The sequence below is a fragment of the Sebastes umbrosus genome, chromosome 7, assembly GCF_015220745.1.
Source record: "Sebastes umbrosus isolate fSebUmb1 chromosome 7, fSebUmb1.pri, whole genome shotgun sequence".
Taxonomy (NCBI): domain Eukaryota; kingdom Metazoa; phylum Chordata; class Actinopteri; order Perciformes; family Sebastidae; genus Sebastes; species Sebastes umbrosus.
The window spans coordinates 33,123,338-33,144,501 of record NC_051275.1 but is presented as its reverse complement, the minus strand read 5'-3'; the positions used below and the strand labels follow the sequence as shown (position 1 = coordinate 33,144,501).

The 21,164-nt window shown below is 38.1% G+C and overlaps 3 protein-coding genes across 4 annotated transcripts in view; 1 reads left to right on the top strand and 2 right to left on the bottom strand.

Annotated features, from left to right (window-relative positions):
* capn5a (calpain 5a) overlaps positions 1–2,450 on the bottom strand; it is a 29,017-nt gene extending 26,567 nt beyond the window's left edge. The window contains exon 1 of the mRNA XM_037775458.1: positions 2,086–2,450. The gene's annotated coding sequence lies outside the window, so the exon portion shown is untranslated. The remainder of the gene's footprint in view (positions 1–2,085) is intronic.
* A 4,973-nt stretch (positions 2,451–7,423) lies between these two features.
* LOC119491654 (trichohyalin) lies at positions 7,424–9,508 on the top strand. Its single transcript, XM_037775805.1, has 3 exons — positions 7,424–7,803; positions 8,410–9,020; positions 9,123–9,508. Exons 1-3 carry the CDS (start codon positions 7,505–7,507, stop codon positions 9,506–9,508), a joined length of 1,296 nt encoding a protein of 431 aa, XP_037631733.1. The 5' UTR covers positions 7,424–7,504.
* Positions 9,509–11,247: 1,739 nt separating this feature from the next.
* Positions 11,248–20,050, bottom strand: dcun1d5 (DCN1, defective in cullin neddylation 1, domain containing 5 (S. cerevisiae)). Of its 2 annotated transcripts, none has more exons than XM_037776277.1 (10): positions 19,932–20,050; positions 16,685–16,756; positions 15,732–15,774; positions 15,536–15,635; positions 14,732–14,894; positions 13,975–14,066; positions 13,657–13,765; positions 13,272–13,376; positions 13,058–13,157; positions 11,248–11,669 (listed from the first exon to the last, which is right to left on the bottom strand). In XM_037776277.1, exons 4-10 carry the CDS (start codon positions 15,601–15,603, stop codon positions 11,614–11,616), a joined length of 693 nt encoding a protein of 230 aa, XP_037632205.1. In that variant the 5' UTR covers positions 15,604–15,635; positions 15,732–15,774; positions 16,685–16,756; positions 19,932–20,050; the 3' UTR covers positions 11,248–11,613. The 2 variants fall into 2 exon arrangements, with proteins under 2 accessions (XP_037632205.1, XP_037632204.1); XM_037776276.1 differs by having other exon boundaries at positions 13,058–13,160; positions 19,932–20,048.
* Between the last annotated feature and the right edge of the window lie 1,114 nt (positions 20,051–21,164).

The following is a 21,164-nucleotide window of genomic DNA, read 5'->3' as shown; positions in this document are numbered from 1 at the left end:
GCTGAAAACCCACGGTAATTCAACACGATCACAGTTTAAGGTGTGTGACTGTGAGGGGGAGGAACCGCCTACAAGAAGTCATCTGTTCACATCAATCAGCTGTCAACAACACAGTTTACGCCTCTTTCAAACTGCCTGCAGCATTACCAGATTTACTCCCAAACCTGATTGTATGATACCTTTTACTATGCTACATGTTAATAAACTGTTTCTTAACATGAAAACAACTGAGAAGTGGATTAAGCTGAACCTTTAAGGACCACTCTCCACAGACACAGAGGTTTGATTATGGAGCAAGAATAGAGGAAAAACAGCCAAACATGGGTGTGGTTTCATGTGGGCACCAATAGGCATGCCACTACAGATATATGTGACAACTGAACAACAATGCAGATGTTACAATAACACATTTTAGATCATGTGTGACATAAACAACATGAACATATGTGATGTACTCGGATGCAGTTTTTGTAAATCAGTCTACTTGTTCTCTCACTTTGCTGAAATTAACTTTAAGACACATTTTGCAGAAAAGCTTCAAGTGTTGTTCAGCTGTGTGACGCCACCAAGAGTAAGTCAAATATTACACCGGAAATTGGGGAAAATGTGCCTTCAAAGTAAAAGTACAATGTCTGTCACAGAGAAACTGTACATGTTTATATGAACCCCACAACGGCCTCTTATCAATCTTTTGTGATAGACTTTAATTGTCATTATTGTTAATCATCCTATTTTTGTCTTTCAGTATCTTGGATTATGAATATTGATGTATTCATGTTTACGTAACTTTAATGTTACAGCTGGTAGAAGTGGGGCTCAAGTACTTGAGTACACTTTTGAGGTACTTGCACTTTACTTGAGTATTTCCATTTTCTGCTACTTTATACTTTTTCTCCACTACTTTTATTTTCTAACTTTAGTTATTTTACAGATTCAGATTATTAATATAAATATAATCAACTAATAAATTCTGATCTATATTATAGATAAAAATAAAGCTAGGGATTTCGGATTTCAAGCCGATACTGACTCAAATAGTTGGAGCTGATCTATTCAATTCAATTATTTGTTTATATACTATATATATTTTATACTGGAATTTTAATTCCTGTTTAAATTTGGGACATTTTGTTGCTGCATTAAAAAAAATTATAAAATTTCAACTGTATTATTTTTTATTTCCAAGTTGCTGGTGTACAATTTATTATTTTAATAATAAATATCAATTCAGTGAATGTATATCTATGTATTTGTTAGGAAAGTAATGTTTAAGTTAAGTCTGATATAGCCTTACACGTAACAGAATAATCCTAGTCACTTCATCACAGTGAAGAGTACAGATTATTAATTAAACACTGGTATTGGATCTGTCCTCGGTATCGGCTGATACCAAAAGCCTTGGTATCGCTATCGGGACTGAAAAGTTGGATCTGTGCATTCCTTAATAAATAAAACTTTATTGATTCTAAATTCAAAAACCACCCAACAGAATATAAAGTAATTAAATTTAACCCAACCTTTACCAGTATCAGCAAGTGATGTACACATTAATGCATCAATTATTATAATCCAGTATTATTCTGAAATGTGCCATTCTGAATAACAGGTGCTTTTACTTTTGGTACTTTAAGAATATTTTAATACCAATGCAGGACTTTCACTTGTAGCAGAATATTCCTACACTTTAGAGTTGCTATTTTTACTCAAGTAAAAGATCTGAGTACATCTCCCAGCGCTGTGCAGAATACACAAACTCTCTGCCTGAAACGCATAACAATTACATTTTATTTTGAAGGTTCTTACCGGAAGTGTATTGGTTTACACAAGCTAGCTTGAAAGATGGCGAGTTTCTTCTTTTCTAAAAGATTGTTCGACTTCTTTGAAGAAACCGTGAACAATTAATGTCCTGTTTTAACTGTAACACTTATGTACAGTTTTTCTTATCTAACACTGCTAATACAAGTTTAATAAATCGTTTCTACGCGTAATTTGTGAACGTTAACGTCTTGTGAACGGCAGTTACTTTAAACTGCCGGTATATTGTGGCGTATTAAAACGGATAAATTAGCTTTAATTAGACTTTACCTGGAGAAAGGTTTGGTTAATGTTAAATATCAGCTCCCCGGGGTCTCTCTCTCTTCTCCCGGGAGGATTTCGGTGTTTTTGTATTCCCTCTCTCTGTTGTCAGGTCGGTGATGAGCGGAGCTTCTCATCCAGAGTTTCGTTAGTTGACAAACGTCAAAGTAAAGCCACACACACACACACTCAGGAGGAGCTCCAGGTTCCAAGAAGCCCGCCTACACTCATCTGGTAGTAGGCTGGTAGTAGCTAGAAGGGAGCCCGCAAACTGGGAGAACTCTCGCGAGATTTGTTAGGGTTAGGCATTGATGTCTAATAATTAAGGTTATGCGTTGACCTCGAATGGTTAGCGGTTAGGCATTTACCGCGAATAGTTAAAGTTAGGCATTGGCCTCGAATAGTTAAGGTTAGGATAGGTCGTCGGGCAGCGAGTCTCGCGAGAGTTTTTGCAATTTGCGGACTCCCTAGACACAACCCTGAAGGCTGGTATCCAGACTCTATGATGCCTTCAGGTACGGCACGGACAAATTGGAACCACTCAATATTGTTTTGTTTACCAGTGGTGGAAGACGTATTTAGATCTTTAAATTCAGTAAAAATAGCAATACCACAGTGTAGAAATACTCAGTTACAAGTAAAAGTCATGCATAAAAAAAACTCTTACTTAAGTAAAGGTGCAGTAAAGTATTAACACCAAAATATACTTAAAATACCAAAAGTAAACATTATGCAGAATGGCCCATTTCAGAATAATATATATTATATTACTGGATTATAATTATTGATGCATTAATGTGTTAATCTCTTTAATGTTGCAGCTGGTAAAGCTAGGGCTTATTTTAATTACTTTTTATACTTATTTTGTATTAATATTGTAAATCTGCAAAGTAAACTTATCAAATAAATGTAGTAAAAAGTTCTAGTAAGTATTCTCCTCCAAAAAATGTAGTGGAGTAGAAGATTAAAGTAGCATAAAATGGAAATACTAGTGTTAATATTGAATCATCAATGTGTAAGTAGTATTCTTCTGTCGTAGCTGCTCCAGTATACACAGTTAGCGAGTTTAGTCCAGTGGTTCCCAACCTAGGAGTCGGGCCCCTCCAAAGGGTCACAAGATAAATCTGAGGGGTCGTGAGATGATAAGTTAGAACCACTGGTTTGATTTTTAACAATGCATTGTATTTTATTTGCATATTTTATGTTTTAACGCTGCATCTTAATCTCAAAAGTAAGTAGTAACTACAGCTGCAGTAAAAAGTACAATATTTCCCTCTGAATTATTGCAGAGTATAAAATGGAAATACTCAAGAAAAGTACCATAATGTGCTTAAATACAGTATTTGAGTTAATGTACAACTCTTCAGTCATTTTACTGAATAATATACTGCTGGGTAGCTTATAATAATATATTATAATTTATTAGTTGATTTAAATTTTACATTAAACATCTAAATCTACAAAGTACCTAAAACAGTCAAATAAATGACGTAAAAAGAACAATATTTGCTTCAAAAATGTAGTGGAGTAGAAGTAGCATCGAATGGAATTACTCAAGTAAAGTACAAGTACCTCAAAATTGTACTTAAAGGGACAGTGTGTATGATTATAGTGGCATCTAGCAGTGAGGTTGCAGATTGCAACCAGCTGAATACCCCTCCGCTCACTCCTCCCTTTCCAAGCGTGTCGGAGAACTACGTTAGCCTTCAGGTAACGTAAAAACGCAAATTATATATAAGCAGCATTTTATGATCACTTTATCCAGAATGAGTAGAGTCTGTGTCCTACTGCATCAGAACAGCAGTGCACATTGTTGTGTTTTTATGTCCATTTATCACAGAAATTTAAATAAGTTTGTGTTCAAATCAACATGTTTTTTTGTAGCTTGTATTCTATCTGTAAGTATGTTTAGAGTCAAATTAATGAATTAGTGTCAACATAGGCATATTTCATTCAGAGTTAACTTTATATTGTATTCATTATACTACAGTGTCTTACTCAGAGTGCTTTATAATAGAGGTTCAACTGTTGAGTTTGAGGTCTTATAAACAACATCTGTAAAGCATTTAAGAAAAGATACCACAGACCGGATGATGTCCGTTCTAAAGTACTCCAAAGAAACAAACAAAACAAAGGGAATACATCACAGAAGGTTTTAATTGTAAACTCAGAAAAAAAGGAGCACCTTTAACAGTTTATGACAGTTGGAAGGAATTTACTTTATCAAGGAAAGTTGGAAAGTTTCCCTCAAAGCTTTTGTAAAACACCACTGACCTCTGGTGGGCGCTGTAGTCATTACAGTGTTACCAAATATTCATATTTCATCCCTCTGCAAATCAGCATCATGAAAGCATAATAATAATAACGATAAGTAGAACAACCAAAAGACTAATGAGTTCTTGCTACTATAACAAGTAACTCACAATTAATACTAATGCAAATCCTGCACAAAGGTAGAACGAGCAGGCTATCACTGCATGTATTGTATTTGTATACAGTAGCAATTCGTTTTCTGTGTAATTTGATTAATTGTTTTATTTGTTTATTTTGTAATGTGCGTGACTAAAGCACAATACTGAAATGATAAAGCCCTTAAGCTGGCTCCTTCAGTTTTACATTCCCACAGTGTCAAAATGTAGTTTTAATACCTTTATTATGTCAGCGCTTGATTATTTCTAAATAAATTTGTGTTTATTGTAAAATGTAAAAACTTCCGGACAGTGACCTGATCCCTTCAATTCATTTTTATTGTGTCAACATGTGCAGTACGTTCAGCATCAGCATGATGTGCCAGCTCTATTTAAGGCAGGGGAGTAAAATCAATCTAAAATGTTCAACCTTAAATTTTACAGTCCAACAAAATAATGTTGGTGCATGTCTCTAATTACCTCAGAAATATGCAAATGAAGCCAAAACATGAATATTCTTGCATGAATGTACAACACTTAGCCTACACATATAATAATAGCCAACACATACACATAATATGAACAACAATAAAAACAATGGAGTATTTCTTATTTTGATTTTCAGCCTTATGCTCTTCTGGGACTACTGGCTGGTTTTTGGGGGGTCTGGGCCAAATATAATGATGCAGCCATGTGTGGTCTGCTGTTTGCTCTATACCTGAGGAGTACTTAAAGGCAGCACCATATACAGTATACACAACATACAGGGTCTGGGTGGAACGTCAAGAGGGGCCCACGGCTCATATTTTCTTCTGGTCCACCTGACGGGTTGAACAGGCTCCAACAGTTTAGCCTGCTCGGTGGCCCAGGGGCAAATATCACGTCAATTCGGCTCTGACAAAATCTACATTAGCACAAGCCTTGGTGAGGTGAAGAAGTGATCCTAACCATCTCAGCAGAGTAAAGCCTTTGGGAGGAGATGACAAGAAAACTCAACCTCCAGTCTGAAACACAACAAGCTTCATCTCACATTCATTTTCTGATGCGAGGCAAGAAATCCTTCACGAGGAGCACAACAGGATTATATTTCATTATGAGTGGACAGACGAAAGCCAACTCTGATGAACATAAATACATTTTTAAGTCATGCTGGCTGCGTGACTCTAGAGGTGACACCACTTAGAACAAAATACAGAAGAGAGCTATAAGAATTGTAAACAGCGCTGATTATCACAAATCAACCAACATATTATTTATAAACTCACATGCTCTCAAATTAAGAGATTTGATGGACTTTAGAACTGCACAGTAAAAAATAAGTTTCTTGCAGAAGATGCTCCAAATTAAAGTCAATATGAACAATTGTTTTGCATTTAATTTTAATTAAAGATTAGAACAAATGCAAAACAAAGTATATAAAACAGTCAAAGGAGTTCATTTGTGGAATAGTTTTGAAAAGGAAATGAAAATGTGTTATAAATACACTTAATAGATTTTTAAAAATACATTTCAAAAATGAGATGATTAACAAATATAAAGATGAGGTATGAAAACTAGTGTGTATATTAATTTTTGTTTGGGACTTTTGGATATATATATATAATTTACATACATTTTACGGACATTTAAACAGCTGATAACATACGAACCAGGTGGTACAAATGTAATGCAAAATAGTGAATGTAAAAAGAGTAGGTGTAATAAGTCTACACCTTATCGGTCAGCTTAAACTTGCTTTGGTTTGTCACTACTGCAAAAGTAAAAAAAAAAAGCTTATTATTGTTAATCATTATCTTATATATGTGTTTCTGAGTTGTATAAGTTGAAAACAACCAAAATAAATTAAACTAAAAGCGTTTTATAAAACAATGTGTCTGCCTCTGTGATGCTATTAATCTTTAACATCATCAGAGGAGAAGACATCCACGGTGTCATGTGAGAAACTGCACTTTACACTTTGCCAGAGGAGACTGTACCACCAACACGTCCATCAGACGATGTGTGCTCACACACGAAAAGGAATACACGGCTGCATTTAGAGGAAACTATACCAGCTGTTACAGGTAAATATCACCTGCTCAGACCGTATGACAGATACTCTACTTTATATGTGGATCATCACTCAGATTTTGTCTGTTACTTCAAAGTCTTGCTGTTTAGTTAAAGGGGTTGCTAACTAAAAAAAAACATCATATGACAGGTCGACAGATATTTACTGAAAGGCCAATATTTTCAGAACCATACTGGACTCCTTGTGATATAATATTTTACTCTGACTCGTCTCTCTTTGTAAAGTTTCACACTGCCTTCTATACGACAGCTGCTGTTCTGTGTGAGCATGACTTGAGTAACTTTGCTGGTTTCACTGTGTAGTTCACCTGTATAGTAACTTTAATCAGTTCAGGTTGTTTTTTTCTGTAGCCCTGCTGTGAATCCAGCTGTCACTGACTCATTTACTGCACGTGAACCATAAAAACACAGCTGACTCTCACACTTCCTGCGAAGGTTCAAAATGTTAACCAGGTGGTTAACTTTCACGGCCTTTCTGGTCGGCTCAGTAGATCCAGAGAGAGCAGCTATTGGCCGCGGCTCTCTCACCGTCGCACCAACCTGCAGGGTCAAAGGTCATCCGGAGGCAGAGCTGACTTTAAACTGTGGAGACGGAAAGAACGCAGGTTAGTAAAGAGGATCAAGTCCTGCCTCCTTGTTTCATCAGTGATGAAAGCAGTTATTTCTGTACATAAATAGAAATCATGACAGATTTTGAAGGATGTTTTCCTACTTATGAAGGAAAACCAACAATTTATCTTCTTTACAACGCAGCTGTTATCTTATTAACATTTTAATAAATATCAGCAGTTTGGTTCCCACTGAAATCTGTAAAACCATCAGCATACACCTGCAGCTCTCCTCACCTGTAACTGCTCCTCCTTTCATGTGTAGGTGTGGTCCAGTACTGGCACACACCCTTTGGAGACCTCCAGACCCCCGGTTTCCACAGCAAACTGGACCCCGTCTTCATGCACCCTGACGGGAGCCTGGTGGTCCCCAACACCAGCATCCTGCACAGCGGCATGTACTACTGCCTCCTGCATCACACAGAGGGAACGATACTCTGGCAATACGAGCTCCTTGTGGGTCCTGACAGTCAATATAAGCAGCGTGATGCGTTCAGGTTCAGGAGGGATGTCGGGTCTGTAGAGGAGAGGCAGGCAGGTGTTTCAGATGGGCAGTTTGCAGGAGCTGTCGCTGCATCAGTGGTGCTGACCTTTGTGGTGGGATTCAGCGCTGGAGCTCTGACCAGGACTCATGTTCTCAGGTGCGTTCATGGCCCGTACATCCCAGCTTTATATACTGGGATCAGATTCCCAAAATCTGACACTTCTGTTAAATTATTTTGCAGTTTTTCTGTCAGTAAATTCTCAAGACATTGTACGTTACGATATATTGGTTTTGGTGATTATGGTTCTCCCACAGAACAGAACTTGAGTTCAGCCGAACAACGAGACAGCTGCCAGAAGCTGAATGCTAGCAAGAGGGAGCTTTTTGAAAACTGCTTTAAAGGGGAACTACGCCCATTTTCAAAATTCATACATGTTATTCCTATGGTCTAAGACAGTACAAAAAGTATTAGTAAACATGAACAACTCTCTCCTAAATCCCGAAACTAGAGTTTTATCCACTTGCTTTCCTAATTCATTGTCTAAGGAGCAGCTCCAGACTTTATACCCTTCGACATCACAAGTTTGAGTTTTAGCACTCTAGATTTGGGATTTGGGAAAGTTGTCCATGTTTATTAATAATTTTTGGATTGTCTTAGCCAATAGGAATTATATTTATGAATTTTGAAAATTGGTGTAGTTCCCCTTTAATGGCCAGGTGCATGTTTACCAGCCTGGTGTAATTAACACCATTTCCTCTTTAGGTGTTTAGGGGCAGTGACTTCAAGGTTGCGATCACCACGGCAACGACGATGCCATGGTCCTGAGGTCTCCGTGACAACCCTGCCGCCCATGTACGACAACCAGGCCTTTGAGATGGAGCAGGTGTTGGACGACGATGACTCTGCGAGATGTGCAACCATGGAAACGACGAGTTCGTCGTCAACCACATCTCCTCCTGCCAAACCTCAGAGAAGCTTCCGGCAAAAAAGACAGGAGGAGCAGGAAACCACGGCCTATCTGGAGGGATGTGACTACATGAAGGAGGAGGAGGAGGAGGCAAGAAGACGTCTGGAGGAAAAGAATAAAGGGTGTGATGAGGAGGAAGAGGAAAAAAGAGAGTCCAGTGGTTTCTATCTATTAGGGGAGGATGGAGGGAGTCAAACCGAAACAGAGGAGGATGGAGAGGAGAAAGATGGAAGAGAGAGCAGGGAGGAGAAGGAACAAAGACTGGAGGAGGAAGAGGTGGAGGAGGCAGATGAGCAGAACAGCAACAAGGAGAGGAGAGAAAGTGAGGAGGAGGAAAAAGGGAGGGATGAGAAGAGGGTGGAGGACGCAGATGAGCAGGAGAACAGGAACAAGGAGAGGAGAAGAAGTGAGGAGGAGGAGAAAGGGAGGGATGAGAAGAGGGAGGAGGAGGTAGATGAGCAGGAGAACAGGAACAAGGAGAGGAGAGGAGGTGTTGAGGGGGAGAAAGGGAGGGATGAGAAGAGCGAGGAGGTGGAGGACGGAGAAAAGACGAAGAGAGAGGAGGATGGAGAGACAGACGATGAGACAGGAAGTAACAAAGAGGAGGACACAATGAAAAATGGCGTCGTAGAAGGAGGAGAAACATCACCCTCGCCAGGCCGTCGTAGCCGCGTCATTCGCCTGTACCAGTACGACGAAGACGGCCAGCGGTACGGTCACCTTCCAGACCCCGCCCCCCACCAGGCAGGCCCCGCCCCCAGGCTCAAGCAGCGCTCCCTCTCTTTGACACGCCTCAACGCCATCATGGCCGCCGCCTCAGCAGGGCCGCTGGACACAGGAGAGACAGGGAGGGAGGAGAAAGAGGAGAGGCCGCACTTCCACATGGAGATTTAACAGAGACACGTTTAAAGGGCCGGTCCACCGTCAGTAGGAACCACTGAGTAAACTAAAGGATCTTTTCATGGGATCACTCGTCTCATACTTAGCTTACAATCAACTATCGATACCTTTGCTTTAAAAAGGACTATAACACAGCATCATTAAATATTGACAATATTGTTGATATAAATACACCATTTTGGTATGAACAACAAAACTAGATCACAATTATGAATTCAGATATCTACCTGGATAATTTAACGTGATTTTACTCAACGTTCTTCCATCATATCAGTTAACTTTCACCATTTCAGGTTTCAGTGACAATCAGCAATACAATCCAGCAGCTGGCACTTCACTAAAGCAACAGGCTACAAGTCATATTCAATGGAAGTCGGAGACATGAAGCTACAAACTGACACCTTAATGATACATGTCCACAGGGGCGTTTTTTTATCATGAGGGATCATCTCGCTCCCCAGCGTTGGACGCTTGATGGGCTGCCACTAGACACGAGGCACCCGATTGGATGAACTTTCTCCCTCGTTGGCTGCTGCTCCCAGCTTTCAAACTGGAACCAACATGGCGGCTCGTTTGGAAACTTTCTTCTCTTATATTATGAAAATAGTTCACCGAAATGTGTTTCTGAAAACTTTTGATGTGAGAAATAAACCATGCAGTTGCTGAATCTGTCGTTATTCTGCATCCAAAACGGTAGGTTTTAAACTCTCGTGAGTTTCTAGAGGCGGCGAGTTGCGTCGGACGCCTGTGATTTGCATAAAGTAGCCTAGACCTCAACTTTATGCAAATGAGGAGCGGTCGACATGACGCGAATCAGTTCAAATGGCGCCGCCACACTACCAGAATTCATTGCACGGCTGCTTTAACAGACAATGAACGGGAAGCGTGGAAAGGACGGAGGCCATTACACTCGTCGCTGCATGACACGCTACAAAGTTGATCTGGTCTCAGCTTTTTTCAGCACTCCAACGACGCGGTGAAGTTTCAACCAATCATCTTTTTGTTTCACCCTGTTCGGTTCCATCTAACAAAAATAAATGCCGTTAGCCAATTTCCAGCGGGGTTATTATAGTCAACTAAAACAAAAAGAAGCAGTGAAAAATACGTTAGTAAACTGAAACTAATTAAAAACTAAATCATTTTAGAAAAATTAACTAAACAAACTATATTGCTGGGGTAAAAAACAATAAAAACAAAATGAACAAATTAATTTAAGTTTTTAGCTCTAATATATCACTACCAGAAAAAGGAGAATTTCTGTCAAGTCTTGTGACATTGAACTACAGAAACTGAACAGACGTGACCTTCCAGGAGATGATACGATGCCATGATTGATTCACTAAAGCAGCGCGAAGATTAAACAAATATTATGACTATTCACAGTTCTCCATGTATATGTAGCTACATACTGCTGAAAAACACTAAAATCACTATAAAACTAAATATATAAAAACTAAAACTTTCTGAAAAACAGTCAAAACGAAAATAAAATTTAAACTAATTGAAAATTCAAAACTACTAGAACCTTGGTTCCCACAGCTATTTAACAACATCACTACGTCAACGAACGCTTGAGCAACACTTCAACGGCGTGTGAACATTGCTTAAGTGCATCACTCTGCTTCAGGATGCCCAGTTATGAATGCATTACAAATCACCGTGTGATCAGTGTGTACTTATAGTGTTTGGTGAATGAAATCTAGAGGTTGTACCATTTATTAAGAACCAGCTCGTCATACTTCCATTTCCTTTATTACTGTGAAAACATCTATAAACAAGACACAAAATGGAAAAAAATAGTTATCAAGAAAACATAAATTCCACAACTCTTCTCAGTTCATTTTGTTTTCTTATTTTAAGAACATTTTCTTTTCTCCAAATTAACACTATAAAAAGTCGACTCGGTGAGAGAAAGGCCCGTACCCACACAGGGATGATTCTGTAGTCCATGTTTGTGTGTGAATTGTTTAAGTCTGTCAAGGTGGGATGTGTGAAACTGCAGTTTTTCCATTTTTCTTAAACGATACAGAGATTCCTCCTGTTTGTGGTTTGTGTTTTCTCTCCCTCTTTCTCCTTTTTTGGTGTTGCGACGTCGTCTGCTACGAAGCTGACCACGATTTCTGCCATTCCACAAACTCATCTAGCAGCACCGGCCCTGCAGACAAAACCACAAGGACATAAATTATATTAATATAGATCCTAAGGGTAGCAGTTTAATCTGAGAAATCATGGAGCACAGAGCATTAACAAAATCACATCCGAATAAAAGTATAAACAGTTACTCTCATTCAGAGATCAAAACTTCAAACTAAAATCACTTTTACCACAGTGATCAGTGCTACATGATCCCTATTTATGGTTCACAGAGATCATTTTCCAGGACATTTTCAGTGATGATCTAACTGGTATGACAGACAGGGACGTTCCTCTCTGTGTAAGTCTGATTTAAAAAAAAAAGTGCAGTTTATGGCTTTAACTTATCTATGAAATCATCTCTTACATGGTTAGAAAGTACGCATCTACTTGATAGCAACTGAATCAAACATGCTAACCAATTTAACATCCCTTTAAACAACTTGGGAAAAAAGCAAAGTTATGTTAAGTCATCCAACCTGCACGTGCTACCATGTGATGTGTTCACAGCGTTTCCACAACATAACCGAGGAGCAGCCGATTCAAAACACCCGTCGATAAACTACAATTTAAATGTTATTGTGTTCCTGAACATAACTTAGCCCTTTCAGATGGCAATTACCAAACTCATTTATTCTAACAGCACTTGAACACACCATAAACTAGTCTCTAAATATGAATGCGGATCAGTTTTTCCACATCTACATAAATTATTTGGGAAAGTTGAGGCATTTATGAAAATCATACCGGTAAATCTTTGTATTTTTATTACTGTAATTACTTAGTTACACTTAAGGTCCGTAAAGCGTCGTGGCAGAGCTGACCTTTGAATGTCTGGAGAGAACCAGAGGGTCTAAATGAAGGAAGCTATCATATTAGCTGTGTTGCATCATGCAGTGTCGTATAACTCTTGCTCTGCTGAATGAGAGATTTCCTCTCTGCATCCACCAGTGAAAGTAGCCACACCGAAAATAAAAGCCCTCAAGCATTTTTCTGTGGACAGTATCCCTTCATTTGTTAACACAAGGCTTTTATTCTGAAATAATTGCAGGACAGTGTTGTAGAAAGGGCAGTGACTTGCACGGCTCCATAAATGAATAGAGTGCCAGCTTTTAATTGTGGGTTATTATTATAATTTACAAATGACCACACACTTCTTAACCTTTTTCGGTCTAAAATAAATATAAATGACATTTATAATGAAGTGAAATGGCCATCATGACATACAAACTCTATGTAGAAAGCAGTAGCAGCCCAGAAGCAGAAACGCTGCCGGTGTGGACACCACAGGCGTGAAAGACGCAGCAGTTCAGCGAGGTAGCCGCCACGCGCCGCTCAAGTGGCCTGTGTGGCCATCAGTGTGGAGCTACTGTGAAATCAAAGATGTTAGCGAGCTGATTGTATACTCACAAGCTCCGTCTTCATCGTAGTTACTGAGGTCTGTGTTGATGGTCCTGCTGAACTCCAAAACGTTATACCACTGGTCCTTATTCATCCCCTTGTACTTGGACTGCTGAAGGAGAGATGAATGGGGGGGGAAGGCAGTTAGGAAGTGCAAAGAAAACCTACTGGTGTCGCAACCTTCTGCAGTCCTTGTACAAGCTGCGAGAGAAAAGATATTTACCTCCAGGAACTGGTGGAAGACTGGGAAGAGAGGCCACGTTGTCTCCAGCAGCAAAGCCAGCATGGATTTAGCCGTGTCCATGTCCAAACTCCTCTGGTCCTTATCCTGATAAGACATGACAATGGCACAAAGACAACAACAGTGAGTGACAGAGTGACAATTTCAGTCTCTGTTTTTGATCCTGTGACTACGGCTGATGGTTGCTTTCTCACAGAGCTCTCAGGTAATATTTAAATGCTGCACATTCATTGTATTAAAATCTCAACTCATTGCACATCACTGCAGGCGAGAGGTGAGAAGTTAAACCACCAGACGGTAGCAAAAACAAGATTTTCAGGGGGTGTTAAGTTATTCTTCAAACAAACAAGAAAAACAGCAAACTCACTCTGGCAAAGTCAAAGGCGTATCTGTAGATGTTTTTGAAGACGACAGAGTCGTTGAGCTCACCGCGCAGGTAATCCAGTTTGCTTTGTAACCTCTCTGTGCAGTCACACCTGAAAGTAGGTGAAGGGCCGCACGTAAGACAGACAGCTACAGTTCAACACTTTTTCTGACAGGTTTACTGACAACTAAAGACAGTCAGGAGTCGGCATAGACCGACACAAATAAACTAAATGTGGGTCATGAGAACAAGAGGAAGTCTCATTTGTAACATTAATTTCAATCAATATAAAATTGAAAGTTAAAATGAAAAGTTACTTACTGTAATAACGTCATTCCCCTGAGCCACTCCTCTTTTGTGAAGAACCCCATGCTTGCTGCTTCTAGATGCCAAGCTAAAACTAACATGATAATCTGAAGGAAAGAGAGAGGCACTACATTTAATCCCGATTTAAAATCAACATTGGTGCATGAGCACAGGGTCGTCGTCACACTGTGTAATCTCTTTACAGCTTCCAGAGATTGTAAAAAGGGAAATGAAGGAGAGTTGAGCACACAAACTAAGGCTGGACAATATATATTGATTGATCGGTTTAGTTGTTTGGTCCATAAAATATCAGAAAATGGTGAAAAATGACCCAAAGCCCAAGATGACGTCCTCAAATGTCTTGATTTGTTCACAACTCAAAGATACTCAGTTTACTGTCATAGAGGAGGAAAGACACCAGAAAATATTCACATTTTAAAAGCTGGAATCAGAGAATTTGGACTTTTCTTTTAAAAAAATGACTCAAATTGATTAATCGATTTTCAAAATAGTTGGCGATTAATTTATATAATAGTTGAGAACTAATCGCTTAATTATTGCAGCTCTAAACTAGACCATGTCATCATATTTTCTACTTGGCAGTTCTGAGTGTAAAACAATATCGTCTCCCTGTCTCCTAGTCGTCCTCGTTGCTGGACGTCAGTGTATGAAGCTTCATAAATAACTTGCATCCTACTCTGAGGTAGGAGTGACTCTAGTCCTGGATTAATTCGGGGCCCAGGTGAAGGATAAGCAGCCGGGGGTGACTCACGTTCTCTGGTTCCACACCGATGTCTATACAGAACTTCTCCATGGCCTCCGGACCGACCACCTTGTCGGGGCCGGCGTACCCGTGGAACCAGGCCAGGCACTTCTTATTGGAGAACAGCTTCTCAGCTATCGGCCTCGCACCGCGGATCTGAGGTCGGGTGAAGCTACAACACAGACACAAGCTTTAGGTTCAAAATTACACAACAGTTTTAAATGAATAAATGCATCTCGTACTGATAAGGGCAGAAAGGAACAAAACTCTGAACACATACAGATGTATTTTCTTTGACTTGTCTCACACACACACACACACACACACACACACACACACACACACACACACACACACACACACACACACACACACACACACACACACACACACACACACACACACACACACACACACACACACACACACACACACACACACACACACACACACACACACACACACACACACACACACACACACACACACACACACACACACACACACACACACACACACACACACAGTGAAAAACAACCCTGCTAGTCCTTTTTCAGGCTTTCAGCCAGTGACTGTCCTCTCAAGCAAAGAGCCTATTACTCACTAGATCCTCATTAGAGGTTGGATCAACATGCCACAAAACACCTAGGACCCAAACTGAGCGATACACCGCAAAAAAAAGAAGAAAATTCTAATGGGACGCAAGATACAAAAACAACTTGAGTGGGGGAGATTTCCTGCACTGCAGATACAGTAGATGACAAGAGAGGACAGACATACGCTCACTCACACTATAACTTTGTGTCTGTTTACCTTGTAATTTTACATTTGTGCTCATGATCATCTGCATCAGGGAGCTTCCTCTTCTTCTTCACAGGCATCACTGAACCTTTAATGGGCTTCACTAGGTGGCCTACACATTAGAGAAATAAAAAACATGTTGTCACACACTTCTACATGACAACACAAGGCAATAATCTATGAAAGAATAAAATGTGCAGGATGATACCTGTGTACTTCTGGCTGCCTTGTCCATTCAAATCTAGGATATTCTGTAATAAAAAAAACAAAATCTCAGTAAAAAAAGTTCCTGCAAGGTCTGTCAAAGTTAACGCGATAATAACACAAATTCATACTAGCTTGTCATGAAGGAGGTTAAATAACGCTCCAAACTTATGCTAAAATTTAGCACGGAAAAACTGTCATGGCCATTTTCAAAGGGGTCCCTTGACCTCTGACCTCCAGATATGTGAATGAAAATGGGTTCTATGGGTACCCACGAGTCTCCCCTTTACAGACATGCCCACTTTATGATAATCACATGCAGTTTGGGGCAAGTCATAGTCAAGTCAGCACACTGACAGCTGTTGTTGCCTGTTGGGCTGCAGTTTGCCATGTTATGATTGGAGCATATTCTTTATGCTAAATGCAGTACCTGTGAGGGTTTCTGGACAATATGTGTCATTGTTTTGTGTGGTTAATTGCTTTCGAATAATAAATATATACATACATTTGCATAGAGCAGCATATTTGTCCTTTCCCATGTTGATAAGAGTATTAAATACTTGACAAATCTCCCTTTAAGGTACATTTTGAACAGATAAATCATGTGTGATAAATTTGCAATTAATCACGATTAACTATGGACAATCATGCGATTAATCGCGATTAAATATTTGAATCGACTGACAGCCCTTGTTCCTGCACAACACATTGTTTTATATTCATTTTTTTTTTTTAAATAAAAACAATTGATGGACAAAAAAAGAGATAATCCTTAACCCAGTCAGCTGTATATTCACTGTATAAATGTTGGACCACATCAGCTTTGTCCACTAGGGGTGTGCCATATCATATTGTTCACGATAATACAGGTATCATTTTTAATATGATAAAAAAAAAAAATCATTGCATGATAATGGCAATATTCCACTACATCTAAAAATAAACATGACTACTTACAAGCTTGTCCAGTGTTACTGATGCTGTACCGATGCCTGCCAGGCGGTGTGGATTGGTCCTACCTGTGGGCACCTGAATCAATACAAGCAAGATATCATTATCAGTACACAGAGAATTAAAAACTAGAGGAAAACTGTGGTCACAAGTAATTGAAAGCATCTCACCATTAAACACAATCTAATTGTTGTGAATTGAATCAAAACAAGTCGCTGTAAAAGTTTATTTTAATGCAAAAATCTTTTTAATGTAAAGATTTTACAAACCATACAATGTTCAGCACTGCCAAAAATGTAAACTTAAAACTATAATCGCTTTGCTTTAATATGAATTAATCTAAATCTATGAATGGATGTCTGCTTTATACGGATCCATAATATTTGGGAACCTCCCATTCAGTTACAAGAGCATTAACGGGCAAACAGAAAAACACCACTGTGTTATGAAAAATTTATAATAAATAAAAACACACAAGCGGTTGAATTTTTGGGGGAGCGTTGCTTCAGCTCTGAGTGAGATGATGACATACTATCCACTTCTTAAAAACCATATATCACATGCAGACATTCAAAATTAATCTCGGAAATTAGTATGCAGAATCATGCTGTATAAGGTAAGTTTACTAGACACAGAGGCCACTCTCAATTACAGATTTAATAGAGTTTAGAGTGCAGCAGCTGTCACGAGTAGGACTCATTATTCCTTAATGTCAGCAATTTCTGATATTGAAAAAAAAGTTGAATAAGTCATTTTAAACAAAAAAAAAGGGTCTGCATTTAAAAACTTCAACTTGTACCCTGCTATTAGCTGTCATCAGTGATGGAAGAAGTATTCAGATATTTTACTGAAGTAAAAGTAATAATCAACACTGTGAAAACACAAGTAAAAGTCTTGCATTCAAAACCTTACTGAAGTAAAAGTATGTGAATTATCTGCAACATGTACTTAAAAGTATGAAAAGTAAAATTACTGAGTGTACTCAAATGTTCCCTGTCAGTGTTTTACTATTATATCTGATGTTTCTGAAATACTATTACTGCTGCATTATTGTATATTTTGCATTTTAACTCCTTTATATCCTGTTGGCTAGTTTAATCTATAGCAATAAGATCATCATGTTTGTAGCGTTGCTGTCCTGTGAGAAGCCACTGGACAGGAAGTGGATGAAAAACTGTAAAGTAACTAAAGCTGAATCAGATAAATGTAGTGGAGTAAAAAGTACACTTTATACCTCTGATATGTAGTGAAGTAGAAGTATACTAGTAAAAAGGAAATGCTCGAGTAAAGTACAAGTACCTCAAATTTGTACTCAAGTTCAGTACATTTACACAAGTATTGTACTTAACTACAGTGCTAGCACTAGTTTTTTCCGCCAGGCCGTCAGACTTTTAAATAGATAATTCATACGACACTTTCTCACACAAAAATTGCAATAAACAAGTGCAATACCTCAATCATATATCTTATACTGTATATGTTCTTAATATGCCTTGTACAAAGTATTTCCCTTTATTATTGTAATATAACTTATAATGGAGCTTCCCAGCAAAAAGCATTTCACATGATTGTACTTGTATAACCGGCGTGACAATAAACATCTCGAATCTTGAATCTTAAATCTTGAGTAACAGGTAGGAGCAAAACAGTGTTTAATTAACGCTAATAAGATTTGTTACGTTAATTAGGAACGAAAATGACTAAACAGGACTATTGGGTGTCTGCTATGTGAACTCAAATTATTATATTTTATATTTTATTTTAATGTTAAAAAAAAAACATTGCGTTTGTACCACTATGAAGAATATGTGTATTTCAATTTTAGCTTTAAAACTGGGCCCGGTAAATCCTCCGGAAGATTGATTGCGTTAATGAGTTAAAGGTCCCATATCCTGCTCATTTTCAGGTTCATACTTGTATTTTGTGTTTCTACTAAAACATGTTTACATGCTGTAATGTAAAAAAAACAAAAACACTTTATTTTCCTCATACTGTCTGCCTAAATATACCTGTATTTACCCTTCGTCTGAAACGCTCTGTTTTAGTGCATTTCAACGGAATTGCGTTGCTAGGCAACAGTTTGGGTCCATGTTTACTTCCTGTCAGCTGATGTTATTTACATACACTGAAACAGGAAATAAACTGGGACATATTTAGAATGTTTATGTTTAAAACCGTGTAATGATCTATATATTGTATATGCTGTTGTGTTAACCGTTAGCTGTTAGTAGCAGAGACGTCTTGGAAAACAACAATAATGTAAATAAACCCATTGTTGTTGTTGCATAAAAGCAGTAGAAATGAAAAAGTTGAGATTATTTTTACCATTCTTTCACAGCACATCAACAGGTCAACAAATAGTCACATACATAGAGTGAATACACTCTGAGGGGTCTGACGATTGTTTAAACCTTCAATTACAGGTGTCAAAAGATATATTTTCTTTTCTTCTGTATTGTTTTTTGTATGTATTTCATTGTTTTTATTGGATTGTTTTCCACTGTTTGGTTGGTTTTTCTGCACATTCTGTGTACTTCTTGTTGTTGTTTAACTTTTGTTCTATTTTTAAAATTATGTTAGTTTAGATCTTTCTTCCTTTTTTGTTATTATTTTTTTTTCATTGACTGGATTTTGTGCAGTTTTATATATGTGCAAATAAATAAATAAATAAATAAAACAACAATAAAATATGTAAATAAACCTCATTGCTGTTGTTGCATAAAAACAGTACAAATGAAAAAGTTGAGATTATTTCTACCATTCTTTCACAACACATCTACAGGTCAACATACAGTCACATATTAATAGTATATGTATATTAAACTCTGAGGACGTTCAGTTACCGTTAGTGTTCCGTTGGTGTTGGTGTTTAGCTCAACTCGGCTAACGAGGCTACGATGACTAATGTCACAAATATCAACCAGATACCGCATCTGGTTGTCGATTAAACACCACAGAAACGTCAAATACATTTAAATACAACATCAAACACACCTTTTAAATGGTTCTAGGGTTCAATAGTCGCTGCTAGGACACTTCTTTTGTCTGATAGCGGTCAGAGTTAGCAGCTAACGTTAGCAGTTAGCTACCGTTAGCTGCTAACTACTAGCTAACGTTAGCTAGCTACGTTAATTTCTCAATATGACCCTCGTCAAAAGCTCATTAAAACCACCAATTAACACTAAATACAAGAGAGTTACTTATTCTAATAATCGGTAAGAGTGTAGGTGGTTAAAGTACTTTAAACACTCACCTTTTATCACACTTAAGCTGACAGATCAGATCAGTTCCACCTGCTGCTGCTTTGGTTTCTCTGCTTCTGTCGCCGGCGCTTCCGGGGGAGCGGATACCACCGACGCTTTATGGGGGTGTTGCGAAATAAACGTTCCCATGTCATTAAAAGTTTTTGCATTCAAATGTTCACAAATTTAACAAAGACATATTTAGAAAATAATATGTTTAATTTTATTTAAATACCAATAGTACAGAAAAGAGGAATAGAGGAAAACGTCTATAAGATCCTGTGCATCCACCCTGCCGGACCGAAAAAGTGGGGGAAACCGGCATCTTTTTAAAGGAGCAGTCCATATTTTTTTCTCACATGTTTATTTGTTTATTTATTTATTTTTATTTATTTATTTATTTTCTTCCTTTAATTTATTTTTCTCTCCATTTTGCTTTATCAATATTTCATTTTATTTCATTTTGTTATGAGGAAAAGGAAGGAAAAAAAAAGAAAGGAAGAAAAAGAAAAAGAAGAAGAAAAAAAAAAAAATATATATATATATATACATATATATATATAAAAGAAAAAACCAAGAAAAAAAACAACCTCCTCAACTGGCCGGGCATGGGCCATGATGCCTCAACACCAACTGATTTCCTCCTCCATCTCCTCTCTCTTCCTCCAATGATTCTATGGATAGAAAAGGGCAGGAGCCCTGAGCTATCAAACCAGGTTCACGAATTTATGATACGATTTTCTCACATGTAGCACTCACATGATCAGTGGACTAGACACAAACCCACTGAGGCTATCAGACAGGGGATTATAACCTGAAAGGAAAATTTTATTTTAATAAAAAAAAACCCACTATGAAGAATATGTGTATTTCAATTTCAGCTTTAAAACTGAGCCTGGAAAAACCTCCGGAAGATTGATTGCGTTAATGCGTTAAAGGTCCCATATCTTGCTCATTTTCAGGTTCATACTTGTATTTTGTGTTTCTAGTAGAACATGTTTACATTCTGTAATGTTAAAAAAAACAGCTTTATTTTCCACATACTGTCTGCCTGAATATACCTGTATTCACGCTCTGTCTGAAACGCTCTGTTTTAGTGCATTTCAACGGAATTGCGTTGCTAGGCAACAGTTTGGGTCCATGTTTACTTCCTGTCAGCTGATGTTATTTACATACACTGCAAAAGGAAATAAACTGGGACACATTTAGAATGTTTATGTTTAAAACCGTGTAATGATCTATAT

Bases quoted from the DNA above. Each gene is read 5' to 3' on its own strand.
- dcun1d5 (XM_037776276.1), bottom strand. From the start codon at position 15,603: ATGCCTGTGAAGAAGAAGAGGAAGCTCCCTGATGCAGATGATCATGAG. The intron at 14,895-15,535 runs GTAAACAGACAC...TCTGTGTTGTAG, and splicing joins CACAAATGTAAAATTACAAG to CTTCACCCGACCTCAGATCC. The intron at 11,670-13,057 runs GTGAGTATACAA...TTTTGTCTGCAG, and splicing joins CTACGATGAAGACGGAGCTT to GGCCGGTGCTGCTAGATGAG.
- LOC119491654 (XM_037775805.1), top strand. From the start codon at position 7,505: ATGCACCCTGACGGGAGCCTGGTGGTCCCCAACACCAGCATCCTGCAC. The intron at 7,804-8,409 runs GTGCGTTCATGG...TTTCCTCTTTAG, and splicing joins ACCAGGACTCATGTTCTCAG to GTGTTTAGGGGCAGTGACTT. The intron at 9,021-9,122 runs GTGAGGAGGAGG...AGGGGGAGAAAG, and splicing joins GAACAAGGAGAGGAGAAGAA to GGAGGGATGAGAAGAGCGAG.